Consider the following 21,848-nt stretch of genomic DNA (forward strand, 5'->3'; position numbering starts at 1 on the left):
GAGTACGTGAGCTAAAACATCAACAACATCTATCTGTTATATACCTCGGTAATAGACCCACAGTAATATCATATTCACAAAGAGAAAATCACAGCATAGCCTAGGGAAAAACATAATCACATATCCCTTAAACCTTCAGACCACTGGGAAAATGGATTCCTAGGTATATTGTTTTACTCCAGTATCAAACAGGTGGTTGACCTGATCAGCACCCTACAACCCTCAATGAGACAGACGAACACTAGACATAGGATAACACATAATTCATGACACACCCATATCCATGTTAAAAATGGGTTTTATTAATGAAAATATATTGTGTTCTGGAGTCATACTCTGTAATAATTGCACTTAGCACGATACATTGGTAGTTTAGTGGATGGCAACCTCTTTTTCCTTAAAGAATAATCAGAAAAACCTTGTATTTCTAATATTGAGGAAGTTCTTTGGTTTCAATACATGCAGAAGTATGAGCTCTGAACACCTATCCCATGGAATCTTACATCAGTGTTGTAACCATGAGCACCATCTCCACTGAGATTACTTCATATGTTTTATATCATACGGTCCTCTTCTGTGGAAAATCAGGTACGCATGAGTCCCACTTAATGGAGTAGGACATCTAGTATCTCTGATGTACCAGCAATCAACCACATGGTCTTACACACCCATGAGAAACAGAGGAATTTTGGGGACTGATTTCAGAGGAAAACAGATTATAATATTGTCAGTCACAAATCTCAAATGTGGTCAATTTAAGAATGAAGTCCACCCTCTAAATCTGTTCAACAGAATACCCCATGCATTTTCTAAGTGTTTAAGTTTGATTTTTCCTTATAATCACTATGTTCATACAGAACAATGTCTGAGTAGAGTGAATAATGTATTCCATTGGCTCGGTTTCTTTTACATATATTGGCATTTGATATTCAATTAGTTTTCTAAACAATACTAACTTTCAATTAACTTTCCTTAATGCTCTCTCTTGTGTTTGCTCCAATGCACACTGAAATGAAGGTCTTCTCACATTCACTATGTTGCAAGGGTTTGAATCTAGTATGCGTTTTGAGATACTGAGGAAGGACTGAATTCCAGTTAAATGCTTGGCCATGTCCCTTACATTTCAAACATTTACTCCTATATGGTAAATATGATTTTAGTTAAGTTCGGAGTTCCAGTGAGAGGTCAGGCACTTTTTTAAAAAATATATTTTATTTAGGGGTGCCTGGGTGGCTCAGTGGGTTAAAGCCCCTACCTTCGGCTCAGGTCATGATCCCAGGGTCCTGGGATTGAGCCCCGCGACAGGCTCTCTGCCTGCCTCTCTGCCTACTTGTGATCTCTGTCAAATAAATAAAATCTTTTAAAAATTTTTTTTAAATTTTGACAGATTTAAAAAATTTTTTTAATTTAAAAAAAATTATTAAATGTTTTATTTATTTGACAGACAGAGATCACAAGTAGGCAGAGAGGCAGGCAGAAAGAGGTAGGGAAGCAGGCTCCCTGCTGAGCAGAGAGCCCGATGTGGGGCTCGATCACAGGATACTGGGACCATGACCTGAGCTGAATGCAGAGGCTTTAACCTACTAAGCCACCCAGGCGCCCCCATAAAATCTTTAAAAAAAAAAAACTTTATTCATTGGAGAAAGACAGTGAGAAAGAGCATGAAAGGGGAGAAGGTCAAAGGGAGTAGCAGACTCCCCATGAAGCTGGGCACCCAATGTAGGACTCGATCCCAGAACTCCAGGATCATGACCTGAGCCAAAGGCAGCCGCTCAACCATCTCAGCCATGCAGGTGCCCCACAGACACAATCTTAGTATTTGTACACTAACTCTCCTATATATAATCTCTGATATGAAGTGAGGAGGGAACAGTCCTTAGGAATTTTCTCACATACATCCATAATTTTCTCTCCAGTACGAATTCTGTGATGCCCAGTAACAGTCATTTGCAGCTAGAGGGTGTGCCACATTATTCATCGGCTGTCATTCCAGCATGACTTCTCTCTTTAGTTAATGCGTGCATGCTGGACAAAGGCCTTGTCACATTTGTTGTATTTGCAAGGTTATTGTCCAAAATGAATTCTCTGATGTGCATGAATGGGTAAGCACTCCTTAACTGATTTTTCTCACATTCTTTTTTCTTTTTTAAAGATTGTATTTATTTATTTGACAGAGATGGAGAGAGAGCACAAGTAGGGAGGAGGGGTAGGCAGAGGGAAAGGAAGAAGCAGGCTTCTTGCAGCACTCGAACCTGGGATCAGGAGCAGGGTCTAAGACAGCCACCTACCCAACTGAGCCACCCAGGTGCCCCCTTTCTCACATTCTGTACACTGGTAAGCTATCTATCTAGTATGAATTTTCTGATGTTTAGTGAGGATTGAGTCCCTTTAAAGCCTTGCTACATTCTTAGTGTTTGTACAGTTTCTCTCCAGCATGAATTCTGTGCTATCAAAGAAGGTCTGAGGGCCACAAAAAGGCTATGCCACATTCTTAACTTTCATTAAGTTTTCTCTCCAGTATGAATTCTGCGATGTTGATTAAAGAGTGAAGACCACTTAAAGGCTTTGCCACAGTCTTGACATTGGTAAGGTTTCTCTCCAGTATGAATTCTGCGATGCTGAATAAGGGTTGAGCTATGGTTAAAGGCCTTGCCACATTGTTGACATTGATAAGGTTTCTCTCCAGTATGAATTCTGTGATGTTCAATAAGACTTGACCTCTGATTAAAGGCCTTCCCACATTCTTTACATTGGTAAGGTTTCTCTCCAGTATGAATTCTGTGATGTCGAGTAAGCGCTGAGCTCACGTTAAACCTCTTGCCACATTCTTGACACTGGAAAGGTTTCTCTCCAGTATGAATACTGTAATGCTGAATAAGGGTTGAGCTGTCGTTAAAGGCCTTGCCACATTCTTGACATTGGTAAGGTTTCTCTCCAGTATGAATTCTGTGATGTTCACTAAGACTTGAGCTCCGGGAAAAAGCCTTGCCACATTCTTGACATTGGTAGGGTTTCTCTCCAGTGTGAATTCTGCGATGTTGAGTAAGGCTTGAGTTGTGGTTAAAAGCCTTGCCACATTCATGACATTGGTAAGGTTTCTCTCCAGTATGAGTTCTGTAATGTTGAGTAAGGGCTGAGCTGTTGTTAAAGCCCTTACCACATTCTTGACATTGGTAAGGTCTCTCTCCGGTATGAATCCTGTGGTGTTCGCTAAGATGTGAGCTCTGGTAAAAGGCCTTGCCACAGTCTTGACATTGGTAAGGTTTCTGTCCAGTATGAATTCTGTTATGTTGTGTAAGCCTTGAGCTGTAAACAAATGCCTTGCCACACTCCTGACATTGGTAAGGTTTATTTCCAGTATGAATTCTGTGATGTTCAAAAAGGGTTGAGCTGTCATTAAAGGCCTTGTCACATTCTTTACATTGGTAAGGTTTCTCTCCAGTATGAATTCTGCGATGTTGATTAAGTTGTGAAGGGCAGGTAAAGGCTTTGCCACATTCTTGACATTGGTAAGGCTTCTCTCCAGTATGAATTCTGTGATGTCGAATAAGGGCTGAGCTCTGTATAAAGCTCTTGCCACATTTTTCACACTGGTAAGGTTTCTCTCCAGTATGAATTTTGTGATGTTGAATAAGCTGTGAAGTGCGGTTAAAGGTCTTGCCACATTCTGGACATTGGTAACGCTCCTCTCCAGTATAGGTTTGTCCATGTCCATTTATTGATGGACATTCCTTAAAGGTTTTACCACCTTCTTCACATTTGTGTATTTTTCCCCCAGTATGCATTTGCTGATGTTGAGATAGTGCTGAGTGGCAGTCAAAGGATTTACCACATTCCTTCAAACTGTAAGCTTCCTTTCCCCTAGGAATTATGTTATGTATATTTAGGCTTGATGACTGGCTAAACATGGTCCCTGCTTTATTAGATCTGAATAGTCTTTTTCCCTCATGGATTCTCTGATGATCACCAACATTGGAGGACTGGTTATGAGCTTTCCCACATTCATTGTATTTATGAGGACTGTCTCCCAAATGGTGACCATTATGTATACTGAGGTTAAAGGCTGGACTAAAGCCTTCCCCACGTTTATCACATTCATAATGGTTCTCTGCAAACCTAGCCCTGACACATTTCTGAACACTGGAGCCCTGGTTCAATGTTTTTGCAGATTCAGTGCACCGAGCTATTCTGTCTTCAGTGGAAACCCTCCTGTTATTCTGGAGGGTCGACTCCTCAGTGAAGCTCCTCTCGTATGGATCCCACAGAGCACTTTGTTCATTTCTAAATCTCTGATGATCAGAAATATCTGATTGAAAAGTGAGGCCAATCCTATCTTTCAAATGGGTCAAATCATTATTCTCAGCATGGTCTAGGTTACTTTCCAGATGTTGCAAATGTTCTGTCCACAAATAGCTATATTTGAATATTTGATTAGAGCTTGTGCTGACAGAAACACACTGCTCTGCAGAAACAGTTGACTTAAAGAGGGAGGTTTTCCACAGCGATTTATATCCATCACCATTTGGGGCACGGAGATTCTCATTAAGGACCATGGCTTTGGTTTGGGTGTATCGTCCAGGATTTCTTTGATGCCCATCACAATCCCCATCACTGTCCCAGTCTGTACTTAAGTGCAAAATCTCAAAAGCACTATGTTTGTATCTGTGCACTGATACTGTCTGGAAAGAATCTTCTATGCTCTGCTTTAGCAGGAAACTCTGGGTGTCATGTGAAGATACAGCTGAAAAATATCAAATAAAAGTAAAATCACTGCACTTACTACATTCAGAAGAATAAACTGAAGACTTTTTAAATAGAACCATCAAGTGAATCAGACAAAGTCAGAAAGATGGCTAAGAAGGAATCATCAGGACTTCATTTCTCCATGGACACACAACATGGACACAATGTACTGAGCACAGAGTCTAACAGGTAATTCTGCGGTATGGTCATGGTGTAGCACAAATCACTTTCCTGTATCTCTAATAATCATGAAAAGGGTCACATGAGCTCAAAATTAGCAGAACGATGGATACTGAAACAGAAAACTGAAATGAACCAACTAGAGTACAGTAAAAATAGGAACATATCAACCACAGGAAGAATTGCTTACCAGAAAAGATCAACAACATTGACAGCCCATGAACTAAATTGAGAATAATAGGGGGGCGCCCGGGTGGCTCAGTGGTTTAAGCCGCTGCCTTCGGCTCAGGTCATGATCTCAGGGTCCTGGGATCGAGTCCCACATTGGGCTCTCTGCTCAGCAGGGAGCCTGCTTCCCTTTCTCTCTCTCTCTGCCCGCCTCTCCATCTACTTGTGATTTCTCTCTGTCAAATAAATAAATAAAATCTTTAAAAAAAAAAAAAAAAGAATAATAGGGAAAAGACCAACTAAAGTGAGAAGTGAAGAAGTGAAAGCAGATACAGTATCACTGACCATAGAAATAAAAGTAATTGTAAGAGGCAACAATGGATAATCAGTGCCCACAAATTGTTAATAAAAGGCAAGTATACATTTCAAAAATGTATAACCTTTTTTTTTTTAAAGATTTTATTTATTTATTTGACAGAGACAGATCACAAGTGTATAACCAATTTAGACTCCCATCACTCAGAAAGTAGAAAAAAATCTCAACCAATCCACAAATACGAAGCCGAATGAAAGAAGAATAAAAGGAAAAAACCCAACAAACAAAAATTGTGTGCCAGATGAATTCACTGGATATTCAAACAGACACTGAAGGAGAAAGGACTGCAAATCTCCTCAAATATTTCCAAGAAGTGACAATCAGAGAAGCTAGCAGAACTCTCTCTCTGTGGCATTAGCATTAATTACCAGCTCATCCAAGACAGATGAGGACACTACAAATGATGAAGTTTACAAACTACCGCCTGTGAGGAATAGTCACTCAAAGTCCACAATAAAATAGAGGAAAACTGAATCAAACACACATTTTCCCTTTTTACAAGATGATCAAGTAGTAAATGGACCTGGAATTAAGGGTGCTCCAACATACAGAAAACCATAAATTAAAGACCCCACATTAACAGAATGAAGGTCAAAAATGACATGATCATATTAACAGAGACAGAATAGAAATATGGTGGTATTGGACATGTCATGTTAAAAACACTCAAGGTAGAGAGAGAAGGAAAACCCCAACTGAGGAATGCCACAGATTTATGAATACCTGAAACCCATTCAACAGGGAAAGTCTGCAAGCTTCTCCTCTATGATCAGCAGCTAATGAATTAACCCACCACAGCCTTGAATATGCTTCTGGATACTCCAGTCAGAAGATTTACACAAGCAAAAATAGAGTAAAGGAATCTATACTGAAAAAGAAAACACTGACACTTTCTCTGTTCACACATTACACAATTATAGAAATCCCTAAATATCATCATTTTAATTTTTTTACTGTTTTTGTTCCTTGTTTGTACTGTTCATTTCTGCCAGTTTTCCCCTACTAGGCTTTCTGTTTCCCAATTTTTTTCATCTTATACAACACGGAGTCAAGAAAATGTTTGAATAAAACAACTGAATTTCCACCAGAAGAATTAAAAAAGGAAGAGACTTAGTAGAGGAACAAAATAAAGAAAAACCCAAAATAAAATAGAGAGCAGATTAACACTAATGGAACACTGAGTGTAATGTCCATTTCAATCAATAAAATAAAACTGGCAATGCTTTAACTCCATAAACCATTATGTAATAACAAAAAGGTAAATTTAAGGAAAAAAACAGAATTTCTAAAAATAGACAAGTTATTAAGAATGAATTACTAATCTTGAACCAAAAAAATGGGAAATCTCTTTAGACCAGTAAGAAGCATGAGGGTTGAATTTGGAAGCAATACTCTCCTAGCACAGAAAAGCCCAAGACCTGGGAATCTTACTATTTTTGATGGCAGCTATGAGTTCCCTAAATAAATCCCATGTTGCATGATTCTTCTCCCTCCCTTTGTTCAAATTCAGTATTTTCCTTTATTTTTTCTTCTATGTGACAAAGTCATTCTTCTGCTTCTTCCAGCCTCCTAACATCAAGCCTGTTTCTAATCTTGCTTACTGCATTGTTTTTAGAAAGACATATATTTTTAGAAAGACATATATTTGGGATGGGGTCAATCTTAAGGGTTCAGGTAGGAATTGCAGAGAGAGGAAATCACATGCAGGCATCACACTAACTGCAGAGGCTGACTTAAACCTGGATCCCAGGACCCTGGTATCAAGATCTGAGCAGAAATCAGGAGTCAGTGGATACCCAAATTAGCCACAAAGCACTCAATTTTTTTTTAATTTTATTCTTATTTTTTAAAATTTTATTTATTTATTTGACAGAGATCCCAAGTAGGCAGAGAGGCAGGGAGAGGGAGAGGGAGAAGTAGGCCCCCTGCTGAGCAGAGGGCCCAATGCGGGACTATATCCCAGGACCCAGAGATCACCATCTGGGCCGAAGGCAGAGGCTTAACCCATGAGCCACCCAGGCGCCCCCCACCCAATTATTTTTTAACTCTTACCCCTGTGGTAAAGTTCACACTATTCTTTTCTCAACCCTTTCAGTATCCTTGTGATTGATGCCTTCAATTGTCCATCAAGCTCCTTACTACAATCTGTTTCCACTGCATCTCTGGCCCTGGTCTCATCTGCTCATTTCTTTTGGATAAATTCTTTCATCTTGCATTTTGTCTAAGTCTCTACCTTGCTCTCTGTGACAGAAAAGCCAATGTCGTCTCCTGCTGTATCCTTCCTGCCAGGGGTCTGCAGGGGCTCTCCTTGCCTGCTCCAGTCTCCTTCCTTGCCTGCTTGGTCCCTGGCCTGAATGTGACCAATTTGAACTAGGTGAGCACTGGTCTGCTCATGAAAGGAGACCTGACATCAACTCCCCCAGGACTGCAGGCCTACAAAATCTTTTCTCAGGAGACAAGATGTAGGCAGAGGCTAACCTTGCTAAGCCTGAGACAAGCCTCACTGAGAAGAGCAGTCCCCTCAGGTCACAGGGCGTGGGGCCTGGTGCAAGCAAGGCCGACAGCCAGTGTCCTCACTGAGTGGGGCTCTGTCTTTGTGCTACAGGATGGGAGAGGGAAATGGTACCATCCAACTCCCATGTTCTGGGAGCCACATGTCACTGAATGTTTCCTCTCAGGAATGTGTTCCTCAGGATTGAGCCCCACATCGAGCTTTATGCTCAGCAGGGAGCCTGCTTTCCCCTCTCAATGCCTGCCTCTCTGTGTACTTGTGATCCCTCTCTCTGTCAAATCAATAAATAAATCCTCTCTCTCTCTCTCTCTCTCTCTTTTTTTTTAAAGGAATTTCAAAGGATCCTAAAAAGGGAAAAGAGCATAGAGGTGAGCATGGAGTCCTTCCCTTCCCATCACTCTTCATTTAAGCCAACTATATCCCTGTATAACCATATTAACCAGTAACTCTTCTCTGGACCTTTTATTATTTTTCCTTCTTCAATTCACTGCACCACCATATTCATGGAAATGGCTCCCTCTTTCACAAAGAAATGCATGTGCAATCTGCTTCTGGCTCTAAGGCTGGATTTTGTACCAGAAACCACTAAATCCATGGTGTTCATAAATTTCAAGTTTTCCCTGCATTTTTACTAATACCCATGGCTTCAGTTTATGGAATTACTTGTTTCAACTTAGGCTTCCTCCTGAAAACTGACTTTGCCTAAATCGAGCGCAGTTGTAAAACTTGAAAAACCCTCTGTTCACTCAGGTTAGGAGGAGTGTAGGAACAGCATGGGCTTGCAACAACATAGGGGCAGCTTTCCCAAATACTGGGAAGGCTTTTTGAAGCAGAAATTATCACTGCTGGTTAATTAGTGATTTCCTTCTCCATGAATCGGTGCCTGGCACATAGATCAGAGCACAGGAGATTCATCATGGGGCTGAGTGGAAGTGAGGGAGGGCCCTGCCAATCACAGGTCATTATGCTTACAAGGTCACCCATCTATCCTGGATCAGACCTATGTTGGGTTATATTCCTGGGATATCAAAGCTTTGTGCAACCGCAGAACACACCTGGCTGGTTCTCACTAGCAGTACCAAGCAGCCTTCTTCGTCTTCAACATCTATTGTCATGTGACATCTTTAAACTATGCCCACCATGTTTAAATCAACCAATACCCCTTCTCCATGCACTCCACGTATCTGGGCCTCAGAGAGTACAGTTATCTCTGTCATTCAATACCAACTGGTCCTCAGGACCAGCATGGAATACATTACATCATGAGAAAAGCATCGGACGTCCCAGACAACCGCATTTCCCAGGAACGAATCTCAGTCCCATTCACTCATCATGAGTAGCTTCCTAAGGCTTTGCAGTGACCAAAGGGACTTCTCTACCAGATCTTTGTTCACATTTCAAGAGTTCACCATATTTCATTTTCACAGTACTCACCTTTCTTTCAAACTCTCACAACATCATCTTTTATCTGTCCTCACAACTTCTAGTGCCAAGCGCCTAAACTAATCCTGTGGCCCAGTGATGGATTTTTGCTTTTCTTCCAGTGCAGTGGTAGCAACATTGTATTTAAAATGCACATAGGCCTCACATGATCCTGTTATCAACCATTTACAGTGGCATCAGAAAACTCCAAGCTACTCCTAAGGCCTGCAAGGGCCTGCGTGGCTTAGGTGGGAGGGGGAGTGCAGTGTCAAAGAGGTTTCCAGAACACAGGAGGGAAAGTCAGCTGTGATGCCTCCATCACTGGAATGGAGAGGAGACAGAAGAATTGGAGAGGATTTGGGAAGAAAGTACAATTTTTCCTTCAAGATTCAGAGTCAGTAGAATAGCTTTGGACAGAGGTCCTCTCCCCACATGAAGAATTCAGGCCAATGGGGCGCCTGGGTGGCTCAGCAGGTTAAAGCCTCTGCCTTTGGCCCAGGTCATGATCCCAGGGTCCTGGGATCGAGCCCCGCATCGGGCTCTCTGCTCAGTGCAGAGCCTGCTTCTCTCTCTCTCTCTCTCTGCCTGCCTCTCTGCCTACTTGTGTTCTCTGTCAAATAAATAAATAAAATCTTAAAAAAAAAAAAAAAAAAGTATTCAGGCCAATGTTTCACCCCGGACCTGTTTCATCTCTTCTACTGGGCTGCTCCATCACTCCTAACAGAAGACTGTGTTCTTTTTAAGTTAGAAATCTACCCAGCTCCCAGCCCTGTCCTATCTTTGTTTCCTTCAACTAAACATTAAAACAAAACAAAACACCCATGACTAATGAAATCTCCACATTTTTACCTAATCAAATGTTTACATTAGAGTGACCAACTTGGGGATTCCTGGGTGGCTCAGTTGGTTAAGCAGCTGCCTTCGGCTCAGGTCATGATCCCAGCGTCCTGGATTGAGTCCCACATCAGGCTCCTTGCTCAGTAGGGAGCCTGCTTCTCCCTCTGCCCCTGCCTGCCACTCTATCTGCCTGTGCTCACTCTCTCTGACAGATAAATAAATAAAATCTTTAAAAAATAAATAAATAAATAAATAAATAAATAAAGTGACCAACTTGGATGATGTCACTTCCGAGAAGGCAAAAGAGTAAACAACTAAGGAACTCTTACTTCTCCAATTGCAAAAGAAGGAGTGAAGTCTATCAGTTTAACTAAATGGAATTTATAATGCTCCCTGGAGAATTACTCTCACATTTATTTTTTTTTTTAAGATTTCATTTATTTGTCAGAGTCAGAGGGAGAGAGAGCGAGCAAGTACAGGCAGACAGAGAGGCAGGCAGAGGGAGAAGCAGGCTCCCTGCCGAGCAAGTAGCCCAATGCGGGACTCAATCCCAGGACCCTGGGATCATGACCTGAGCCGAAGACAGCTGCTTAACCAACTGAGCCACCCAGGTGTTCCTACTCTCAAATTTAAATTAAATTTTGAATACCATGTCATTCCATGGAAACTCTTGTTAAAATCTCTATCAAGGTAGGTAAGCAACAGGTCGACACAGGAATAAGGAAAACAGAGTAGATCCTACAGGAGTAAAACCCAGTTATGTAAGAGACGATTCGCATGGGGAGAGTCTCAAACTAAGATACGTGAGATGCAGGAAGCATAAATTCAATACAATGCAGAGAAAACTATTTTTATTATGAATCTAGAATCTCTTTGCTCAGAAATCATCAATTTTCAAACTTGGAAATTACCTGGTTTGAACCAAGATTCCTTTTCCTTCTGAAGATACAGGTACACACACATATGTATGTACATGTGCTTCTTCCTAGTTAGTTCTGGGACTGCAAAAATCTATCTTTATCTTAATATAACACATTGCATTCTGTGCAGATCAAAACTCTAAAACTCTGCTTGTGTTCTCTATGCTCACAAAACAACAGGAGAAACATACAGGGTAAATTTGATTGATAGTCCTTGAGAACTGTGTAGCTATGGCTTATCATTATATTTGTAGTGACTGTTCAATTAGCAATTGTTGGGTAGAATCCCTAGGCATTAGATGGTGAGCCATGGTTCAGAACAAGAAAAAGAAACTAACATTTATAAAAATCATTCACAAGAATCTTTATCAAAATCTTAGCAATAAAAAAAATCTTGGGGCGCCTGGGTGGCTCAGTGGGTTAAGACGCTGCCTTCGGCTCAGGTCATGATCTCGGGATCCTGGGATCGAGTCCCGCATTGGGCTCTCTGCTCAGCAGGGAGCCGGCTTCCTCCTCTCTCTCTCTGCCTGCCTCTCTGCCTACTTGTAATCTCTCTCTGTCAAATAAATAAAATCTTTAAAAAAAAAAAAATCTTGTAATTTTGAAATAGAGAAATACACTCAAAGCCATTCTGTGAGGTCAGCAGTACCCTGATATCAAAGCAGTATAAACAAAAGATAAAAGGCTAGTTTATCTGATGAAACTTCTGCTACTCTGGCTTTCTTTGGACATCCATCTGCATGTACAAAATAGAGTCAAAAGAGAAAAAAAGAATCACACTGAAAATACTGATCCCTCTCTAGAGATCCACCTGCCCCTGAATCCTTTCAGGTCTACTACCAAATACAGTTAACCACTGAGTAACATGCTTTTCATCAGTAATGGTCCACTTACACAGACAAGTTTATCTTGATAAATCCAGTGCACTACAGTAAATGTCTGTGCACTGTGATTGCCTTAATATTTCCTCAAATCACTTCCTTATAAAACTATAGTATATACAGCGGACTACATACAAAGAATGGGATGACTCACAACATGTTGTAATTAACCCATTAAACACCACAGATGAAAGGAGACTTTTGAAACCGAGTGACAGGGGCACCCAGGTGGCTCAGTGGGTTAAGCTTCTGCCTTCAGCTCAGGTCATAATCTCAAGATCCTGGGATGGAGCCCTGCAAGGGCTCTCTGCTCAGCAGGGAGCCTGCCTCCCCTTCTCTATCTGCCTCTCTGCCTACTTGTGATCTCTGTCAAATAAATAAATAAAATATTAAAAAAAGAAAGAAAGAAAGAAAGAAAGAAAATCACTAGTAGGATTCTCAGTAGTCCAAACAGGAATGGTACTCAGGTACTCAAAGATTGAAAAATAGCCTCCAAAACACTTAGCCTAGAAAAATTCTTTTCCATAAAGGCAGAAACAAAGACATTCGGGGCGCCTGGGTGGCTCAGTGGGTTAAGCCGCTGCCTTCGGCTCAGGTCATGATCTCAGGGTCCTGGGATCGAGTCCCACATCAGACTCTCTGCTCAGCAGGGAGCCTGCTTCCCCCTCTCTTTCTCTCTACCTGCCTCTCTGCCTACTTGTGATCTCTGTCAAATAAATAAAATCTTAAAAAACAAAACAAAACAAAAAAAAAACAACAACAACATTGATGCATGACAGAAAAATAAACTTCTCTATAACCGTAATTTTATTTTATTTATTTTATTTTTTTTAAAGATTTTATTTATTTATTTGACAGAGATCACAAGTAGGCAGAGAGGCAGGCAGAGAGGAGGAAGCAGGCTCCCCGCTGAGCAGAGAGCCTGATGCGGGGCTCGATCCCATCATGACCTGAGCTGAAGGCAGAGGTTTTAACCCACTGAGCCACCCAGGCACCCTATTACCATAATTTTAAACAGTATCCTCGTACCCATGAAAAGGAAGCATTTGATTGGCATGCCTTCATGGACTATAAAATTATAGAGAATTCTCATCATAAAAAGGTATAAATGAAAATTTTACAAACACTTAAGCAGCTTGAAAGAAATGTATTACATTATTAATATATTCCTCCTCATACACAGAATGTAATGCTATAATCCATTCCTTACGACAGAGGAAACGAACAATATCTTCACTTCTAAATAAACAAATACTATGAAAGTTGGAAAATATGCTGAGAGACAGTGTATATGAAATTAGTATTTGGGGTTAAATTCTGATACATTCTGAGGAAAGAAGAAAATGCTCACGATTAGTTTCCCATGAAGCAACATTGCATTACTGAACACAAGGATATTTCAAACATAGGGGACTGGGGTACCTGGGGGGGCATGGTCAGTCAAGGAGCTTCCTTCATCTCAGGTCATGGGCTCAGGGTTTGGAGATCCAGCTCCACATAGGGCTCCCTGATCAGCAGAAGTCTGCTTCTCCCTCTCCTTTTGCTCTTTCCCTACTCATTCTCTGTGTGTGTCTTGAACAAATAAAATTTTTAAAGAAAATATATGGGAATTTTACTAATTGCCTAACTCACTTCTTATAAAGCACATGCCCATGTCGTATCGGGACATTTGACGTAAAAAATTCAGAGCTAAATCTCATATAGAACTGATTAGAAAGTGAAAACACACATGACAAAGTCACAAGAAGTTCATAGAAAAAACATACGATGATGCAATTATTTAAAAATAAGGTAATAAATGAGATTTTATTAAAGGCTACAAGTTCTGAATGTGCTAGTTCCCCAATAGAAATTATGTAGGAATTCTAAGAAACAGAGACATTACATTATTTCACCACTGGGGAATGGAACTCATAGAGTGGAAATTTCTATATTTAATACAAAAAAAAAATGAAAAAAGACCATTTGAAGAGAAATAAAGCAGTACATTTTTTTCATTTTAGGGTGGTGCTTTGTTATCTGATGAAGTTACTGAATGACAATTTTTTTTTAAAGATTTTATTTATTTATTTGACAGAGAGAAATCACAAGTAGGCAGAGAGGCAGGCAGAGAGAGAGGGGAGGAAGCAGGCTCCCCCGCCGAGCAGAGAGCCCGATGCGGGACTCGATCCCAGGACCCTGAGATCATGACCTGAGCAGAAGGCAGTGGCTTAACCCACTGAGCCACCCAGGCGCCAATGAATGACAATTTTTTAAGACTAAGATCAAAGCTGGGGTAGAAAGCATAAGCCAGAAAACATTAAAAATCTGTCTCCAGTGTTCTGGGAATTTCTGCACTAAACCCCAGTTTGCATACAACTACCCTGACCTGCTTGTCTCATGATGAAAATCAGAATTGACAAAGGCCAGAGTGTATGGGTCCTCAGAAAAGAGAGAGATTTCCCCAGGGTCCTCACAGAAATGGAGCAGCTCTTTGATTAGGGGGGGCCTCCACCTCCAATCAGTCTCCCGGCTCTCCCTGTGGATGTGATGGACCATTACTAGAGCTGAAGGAGAATCCCTAGAAAATTCAAGAGCTTGATAATGTCAGAGAAAAGATGTCCCTCTGGGATCCAGTGAGAGAGATAGACTAGGCATGTCTCCAGCTGATTTTCATTCAAGGAGAGCTACTAGAACCACAGCTTACGGTCTACCTTCCTCCTTCAGACTTGGACCTCCCCTCTGTCATCTGTCTCATTCATTCTCAATTCTCACCTACCTGGATGGAAGCCTCCAGTCTCCTTTCTCTTCGCATCCCAGAGCTGCTTCTCTTGCTCCAAAAACATTATCAGGTCTGGCTTTGACAGAAGGAGACCTGTTTATGAGGAAAAAGGAAAGTGACTATTGCTGCCGATTCTAACTTCCCATCAGACTTGTGTTCAGTAGAGAAGAAAGAACATTGTACAATTCTAGAAAATTGTTTTGTGAAAGCTGTTGCCCAATAGTCCCTTTAGAACACACAGGAGGCATTTCCAATGTTCACATCCTGACCTCTACTTCCAAGTAGTAGACATGATAATAAGAGAAAAATTCGGGGCACCTGGGTCGCTCAGTGGGTTAAAGCCTCTGCCTTCAGCTCAGGTCATGATCCCAGAGTCCTGGGATCGATCCCCACATCACCTTTTCTGCTCAGCGGGGAGCCTGCTTTCTCCCAGCTCCCCACCTGCCCCTCTGCCTACCTGTGATTGCTGTCTGTCAAATAAATGAAATCTTTAAAAAAATTTTTTTAAAGATTTTATTTATTTATTTGTCATAGAGAGAGAAGCGAGAGTGAGCACAGGCAGACAGAGTGGCAGGCAGAGGCAGAGTTAAGCAGGCTCCCCGCCAAGCAAGGAGTCCAATGTAGGACTCAATCCCAGGACGCTGGGATCATGACCCGAGCCAAAGGCAGCCGCCTACCCAACTGAGCCACCCAGGCTTCCCTTAAAAAAATTTTTTTTTAATTTTTAAACATTAAAAAATAGAGAGAACGGTAAATTTCAGTTTAAGAGGTAAACAATGCCATACTATGTCATCAAATGTTTAGAATTGCCATTCATCTACACCAGGGTTGATATTACCTTGAGGAAGAAGCCAAGGCTGAAAAGGAAGTATCATGAAGATTTTTCTCCATCTACAAATCTCTACTTATTCCCCTCTCTGCCTGGATCTGAATTCCAGTCATTCAAAGAGAATTCTCAGAGACAGTCTTCACAAGAAGGAATAAAACCCTGAGTGGGCACACCAGACAGAATGGCTAAAATTAACAAGTCAGGAAATGATAGATGCTGGCCAAGGATGCAGAAAAAAGGGAACCCTCCTCCACAGATGGTGGGAATGCAAGCTGGTGCTGCCACTCTGGAAAACAGCATGGAGGCTCCTCAAAAGTTGAAAATAGAGCTACCCTACAACCCAGCAATTGCACTACTGGGTATTTACCCTAAAGATACAAATGTAGTGATCCAAAGGGGCACATGCATCTGAATATTTACAGCAATGTCCACAATACCCAAACTATGGGAAGAACCTAGATGTCTTATCAACAGATGAATGGATAAAGATGTGGTATATATACACAATGGAATACTATGTAGTCATCAAAAGAAATGAAATCTTGCCATTTGTGATGACATGGATGGAACTAGAGGGTATTATGCTGAGGGAAATAAGTCAATCAGTGAAAGACAATTATCATATGATCTCCTTGGTATGAGGAATTTGAGAGGCAAAGTGGTGGGTTTGGGGGGTAGGAAGGAAAAAAGAAATAAGGTGGGATTGGGAGAGAGACAAACCATAAGAGACTCTTAACCTTACAAAACAAACTGAGGGTTGCCAGCAGGGAGAGGGGGAGGGGGAGGGGGAGGATGGTTGAGTTATGGATACCGGGGAAGGTATGTGTTATGGTGAGTGCTGTGAAGTGTGTAAACCAGGTGATTCACAGACCTGTCCCCTGGGGCTAATAGTACATTATATGTTAATAAAAAATTAAAATAAAAAATAAATAAAGTTAAAAACAACAACAACCCTGAGTGGGGTTTGGGAAATCTGGAAGGAGTCGTCCTCACCCAGGAAGCAGAGGTGTCCATAGTTCTCCAACATCACATCCCTGTACAGTTGCCTCTGAGTGTGGGTCAGGCATCCCCACTCCTCCAGGGAGAATTCTATGGCCACATCCCTGAATGTGAGCTGTCCCTGAAATAAATACCACAGTCACCAAGTGGCCACTGACACAGTTCACGATGGTTCCTAAGATGAAAGAGGAAGTTAGTGTCACCACCTTGAACCAGACCTGACCTTTCCTTCTCTAAAAGAAAAACCTATGGGGCAGGGGGCTGCCTGGCTGAGAACTTTCACTCCTTTCACTCCCAGAAGTCAGCTCTATCAACTACACAGAGGTGACGACCCTCCTTGTCCAGTGCAAAGTTTTGGGATGTGGGAGAGAAGCCTATGGTCAAGCAATTCTAGACATGTTTCTGATGTGAAATATTGGGGTTCTGGAATGAATGAATAAGAAAAGATTGTTGAGATACCTGTGGTACAAACACTGTGGTCCTAAAGCATGGGGAGAGGAAAGTTGTGAACAGTGACTGCTTCTATGCTGTCAGGTAGGGGAGGGGGTGAGGGATAGCAGGAGGCTCTTAGGAATTTGGAAGCAAGTTTCCAGGACCCTCAGGGCTGGCGTTTTGATGAGGCCACTCACTGTAGAGTAACACTTTAGTCAGGAGACCCTCCAGATACCTATCAGTGGGCCACAAGCTTGAAGGAGGCTGGCCAAGCTACATTTAGGGAATAGAGTTCAAGAAGTCTCCAAAGCAACTTTTAAATGTTAAAGAGGAATTAGAGGATCCCGGAAGTCTGGCTATTATCAAGCTATGGATGCTTTTTGCATCCAACAAGACATTAACCTTGAAGTAGTTGTGAATTCCCTGAGGAATGTCCTACTCTGCCTTTCTCGTATATTTTTCTAGGTTGGAAGTTGAAGGAAATTTAATTTTATCTGTAAGACCTATTCAGCCAGAGCAGCCCCACCCCAGCTGAACTGCCCTTTCGTTAAGACTTAAATTGATCTTGCCCCCGCCCCAGGGGAACTTATTTAAAAGCAAGTCTGGGAAACCAGTCCCATGTAACAAAGTCCAACTACAAAGGTGGGTCAGGCCAGGTGGAGGTATTCAATCAGTGGGGGCACATACTGTCTCCTAGCTACCAAGGAGTATGGGTCCCCGCCCTTTAGGAGCCTTTTGGCACCAATCCTAACCAAGGTGTGATAGGCTGGTTCAAATGTCTACTAGGGTAAATTTTTTAATTCAATTGGTCACCTAGCATCCCTGTGAAGTTTCCTCTTGTGTTACAATCTCATTGGCCACCTGTGTGTGGCCAGGCCCAACCACATGGCCTTTGCTCTATAAAAGTTAATCTGGAAAGGAGGGGTCATCCTCTCTGTAGGGGCAGCCCCGACCAGTCTGTTTGACAGTTGGTCTGATTCTTGATGCTTGGCATGAAAAAAAGCTTTTTTTTTTTTCCAATTTATTTATTTTCAGAAAAACAGTATTCATTATTTTATGAAAAAAAGCTTTGCTTGGCTTTTGCTTTGTATCAGTCTCGCTCCTTTAATCACGGACCCCTTATTGGGGTACCCAATTTTGGGGGGACCCAACATTATCCACACCTTTTTTTTTTTTTAAGAATTTATTTATTTGAGGGGCACCTTGGTGGCTCAGTGGGTTAAAGCCTCTGCCTTCAGCTCAGGTCATGATCCCAGGGTCCTGGGATCGAGCCCCACATCGGACTCTCTACTCTGGGGGAACCTGTTTCCTCCTCTCTGCCTGCTTCTCTGCCTATTTGTGATGTCTGTCTGTCAAATAAATAAATAAAATCTTAAAAAATAATTTGTTTATTTGAGAGAGAAACATTGAGGGAGAGAATGAGAGGGAAGTTCAGAAGGTGAAGCAGACTCCCCATGGAGCTAGGAACCCGATGAGGGATTTGATCCCCAGACTCTGGGAACATGACCCAAGCAGAAGGCAGTTGCTTTACCAACTGAGCCAAACAGGTGCCCGTCCACACATCCTTTGACGCTGTTCTCCTCCTCAGAAACTACAAGGAAGGGGACCCTGAAGACGTAGGTTAAGGGTCTGCCTTGTCTGCCTTCAGCTCAGGTTGTGATCCCAGACTCCTGGCATGGAGCCCTAAGTTGGGCTCCCCACTCAGTGGTGAATCTGCTTCTCCCTTTCCCCCTTTCCTCACTCATGTGTTCTCTCTCTCAACTGAGAATACGTTCAGAAAGAAAGATAGGAAGAAAGAAAGAATCTACAAGCAAGATTACCCGAGATCAAAGAAGTTTATATCTGAAATGTGATAGTTTCTGCATATTGCCTAGTACCTTATGTTCCTTACAAATGACAGGAGGGAAAATAGGAATTTTTCAGGGGAGGATCTGGCAGACAGCACCAAGCCAATAAAAGAAGTTCACATCAGCTGAATGGAAACAAACTGCTATAGGCCCCTAATGCACATCAAAGGACACACCGTCCCTGGTGATGCCTGTGGACTCAAAGCAGGAATTCAGAATACAAACCTAATTTTGGAAATACACTGGATATACATAAACAATTCAATCACTATACGATCTGTAGAGGCTGCTTTTAGGCAAGCAGGCTTGAGCAAAGGAGTGGAGGAAGGACCCCCCCCAGTGACCACTTGGCTGAGTCCAGACAGGCCCATCGGGGGACCCACCTCAAAATTCCCAAGGCCCTAATGAACCAATGGGCTTCCGAAACCAAGTACAATGACCAAAAATGGGAAGGTTCCACATGTTCCCCATAACTCCCCTTTAAGAAAACCCCCTACCCACTGCTCCTAGCAGACAAGCTCACCTGTGCCCTCCTGTCTACTCATCTCTTAGGTCTTCAATTAATGTCTCCAGTCCTTGCCCTGCCTCAGGGGAATTCCATCAGTGCTGCTGGACGGGCTTCCAGCCAATCATGGACCCACGTCTGGGGCCCCATGCGATGGACAGAGACACAACACTGAGCCACCACAGCTTCCCTGTGCTAGAAATCGCTAGTTTAGTCCTTTTTTAAATTCTAATTACTAAAGATTTATATAATCTTCTTTTAAAAATTTTATTTATTGGAATGCCTGGATGATTCAGTGAGTTGAGCATCAGCCTTAGGCTCAGGCTGTGACCCAAGGTCCTGGGACTGCCTCCCACCTTGGGGCGGGAAGGTGGGAGTGGGAGGTGGGATGGGGGATGGGGGGTGGTCCTTGTTCAGCAGGCAGCATTCTCCCTCTACCCACTGCTCACATACTTGTGCCCTCTCATTTATTTTCTAACAAATAAATATTTTTTTAAAGGATTTTATTTATTTATTTCAAAGAGAGTGAGAGAGAAAACAAAGAGGCCTCCCACCAGGTAGAAGGAGAGGGAGAGGAGGATGCCCATTGGGGGTCCGATGTGAGGCTGCATCCCAAATCCCAGGATCACAACCTGAGCTGAAGGCAGAAAGCACTCTTACCCAACTGAACCACCCTCGGTCCCCAAGATTTATTTGTATTTCAGAGAAGATGGACGTGGGCAGAAGCGGGAGTAGTGGCCTCTCTCTGGGTGCAGAGACAGAAATGGGAATACCAGTCCAGGACCTTGAGATCCCTACCTGAGCTGAAATCAAAAGTCCAAGCTTAGTCAATTGAGACCCCCCAGGCGCAACTCCTATAGTATCTTTTAAATAGAATATCTGTTTCACATTCTAAAAATCTAGACATACCCGCACACTTTTTTAGAATGGGAATTTTCAAAGTTTTTCTGGACCTCATACCCTTCAAGTTTTTTTTTTTTTTTTAAGATTTTTTATTTATTTATTTGACAGAGAGAAATCACAAGTAGATGGAGAGGCAGGCAGAGAGAGAGGGAAGAGAGTCCCTGCTGAGCAGAGAGCCCGAAGCGGGACTCGATCCCAGGACCCTGAGATCATGACCTGAGCTAAAGGCAGCAGCTTAACCCACTGAGCCACCCAGGCGCCCCACCCTTCAAGTTTTTATCTGCATTTCCTTACTCCCTGGCTGCACACAGCTGATCAAGAATGCAAAAAAGGCCAAATGAGAAATGATTTCCCTCCCTGATATCCCAGGACCAGGCCTCATCAGCCACAGGAATCTCGGACTTGACACCTTCCCCTCCGGATCAGCCACCAACAGAATATTTTCACTCCTCGAGGGGCTTTAATTCAAAGTGACAATGACTGATGCCCTATCAAAGCCAGGTTGGGACAGGACAGAAGGCTCTGGGACATGGAGAAGCACTCTAAAGACCTAACCGTGAGTATAACTTCTGACCAGATCTTAAAAACAGATGAACGGAGAAGCGAGAAGCACCCGGACTCGAGGTATCATCTGGAAACGAGAGGGTCTGCGGAGAAACAGAGGACACGGCTCTGCGGGGACACCAGGCTCACCTGAGAACCGGCCATTTCTGCCTTCGCCTCCACCTCTAGATTTCGTCCTCACGAGGGATCTGTGGGGAAATCACAGCTGCATCAGGAGAAAAGGCCCTGAAACCCAGCAACAGAGCTCCTTCTCCTCACACCGCTCGCCCGCAGGCAGGACTCAAGAGATGCAGAAAAGGCCCAACTTCCCAGTCCTTTGTGTCCGGAGCAGCTCAGAAACTGTGAGCTCCCGTGAGGACACCCATCCCTGCATTTTCCTCACCTGCTTTGTGGAGAGAGAGGGGTCCCCTGCCACCGCCACTCACAATTTCAGTGTCAGCATCGGAACCGCAGCCTGGAGGGACCCAACCCTCCCAGACTCAGGAAGCAGAGACCAAAGCCGCAAACCCACTCTCGGAAAACCACCAAAAAGCCCTCGGGCTCCGCCCTGGCCTCACTGAGAATCACCTGGAGCTCTTAATTAACACAACAGTGTTGTTTTCGGCCAAACCAACTGACAGAATCTGAGGGGGAGGCCCGCAGAGATGATCCTTTCTGAAACTCCACAGGTGACCCTCCTGGGAAGGAACTGGGAAGGTGACCAGGCCAAGCAGGGGAACCAAGGCTGGGGCTGGGAGCAGAGTTCCAGCCCTGCCTTCTCCACCATCAGAGTTTCTGGAGACTGGTTCCTTCTCTCTCTTTCTGTTACACAGAGGGAGACCCCTGACAGACCGAACTTTCCCAAATAAATGCAACTGTCTCTTTCAAGGTAAACACAGGATTTCAGAGCTCTTCCTTTATCTGCCTTTGATAACCAGCCAAAAATAATGCTCAGGCCAAGAGACATATTTTCAGGGGACATAATATTCC

The 21,848-nt window shown here is 42.8% G+C and overlaps 1 protein-coding gene across 1 annotated transcript in view; it reads right to left on the bottom strand.

Annotated features, from left to right (window-relative positions):
* LOC122913340 (zinc finger protein 850-like) overlaps positions 1-21,591 on the bottom strand; it is a 63,992-nt gene extending 42,401 nt beyond the window's left edge. Inside the window, exons 1-5 of the mRNA XM_044260095.1 lie at positions 21,262-21,591; positions 21,009-21,067; positions 16,623-16,749; positions 14,798-14,893; positions 2,504-4,741 (exon numbers count right to left, since the gene is read on the bottom strand). Coding sequence (XP_044116030.1) covers positions 2,504-4,741; positions 14,798-14,893; positions 16,623-16,749; positions 21,009-21,023 — 2,476 coding nt within the window. The 5' untranslated portion in view covers positions 21,024-21,067; positions 21,262-21,591. The remainder of the gene's footprint in view (positions 1-2,503; positions 4,742-14,797; positions 14,894-16,622; positions 16,750-21,008; positions 21,068-21,261) is intronic.
* Between the last annotated feature and the right edge of the window lie 257 nt (positions 21,592-21,848).

The sequence above is a fragment of the Neovison vison genome, chromosome 7 (genome assembly GCF_020171115.1).
Source record: "Neovison vison isolate M4711 chromosome 7, ASM_NN_V1, whole genome shotgun sequence".
In the NCBI taxonomy this organism is placed as follows: domain Eukaryota; kingdom Metazoa; phylum Chordata; class Mammalia; order Carnivora; family Mustelidae; genus Neogale; species Neogale vison.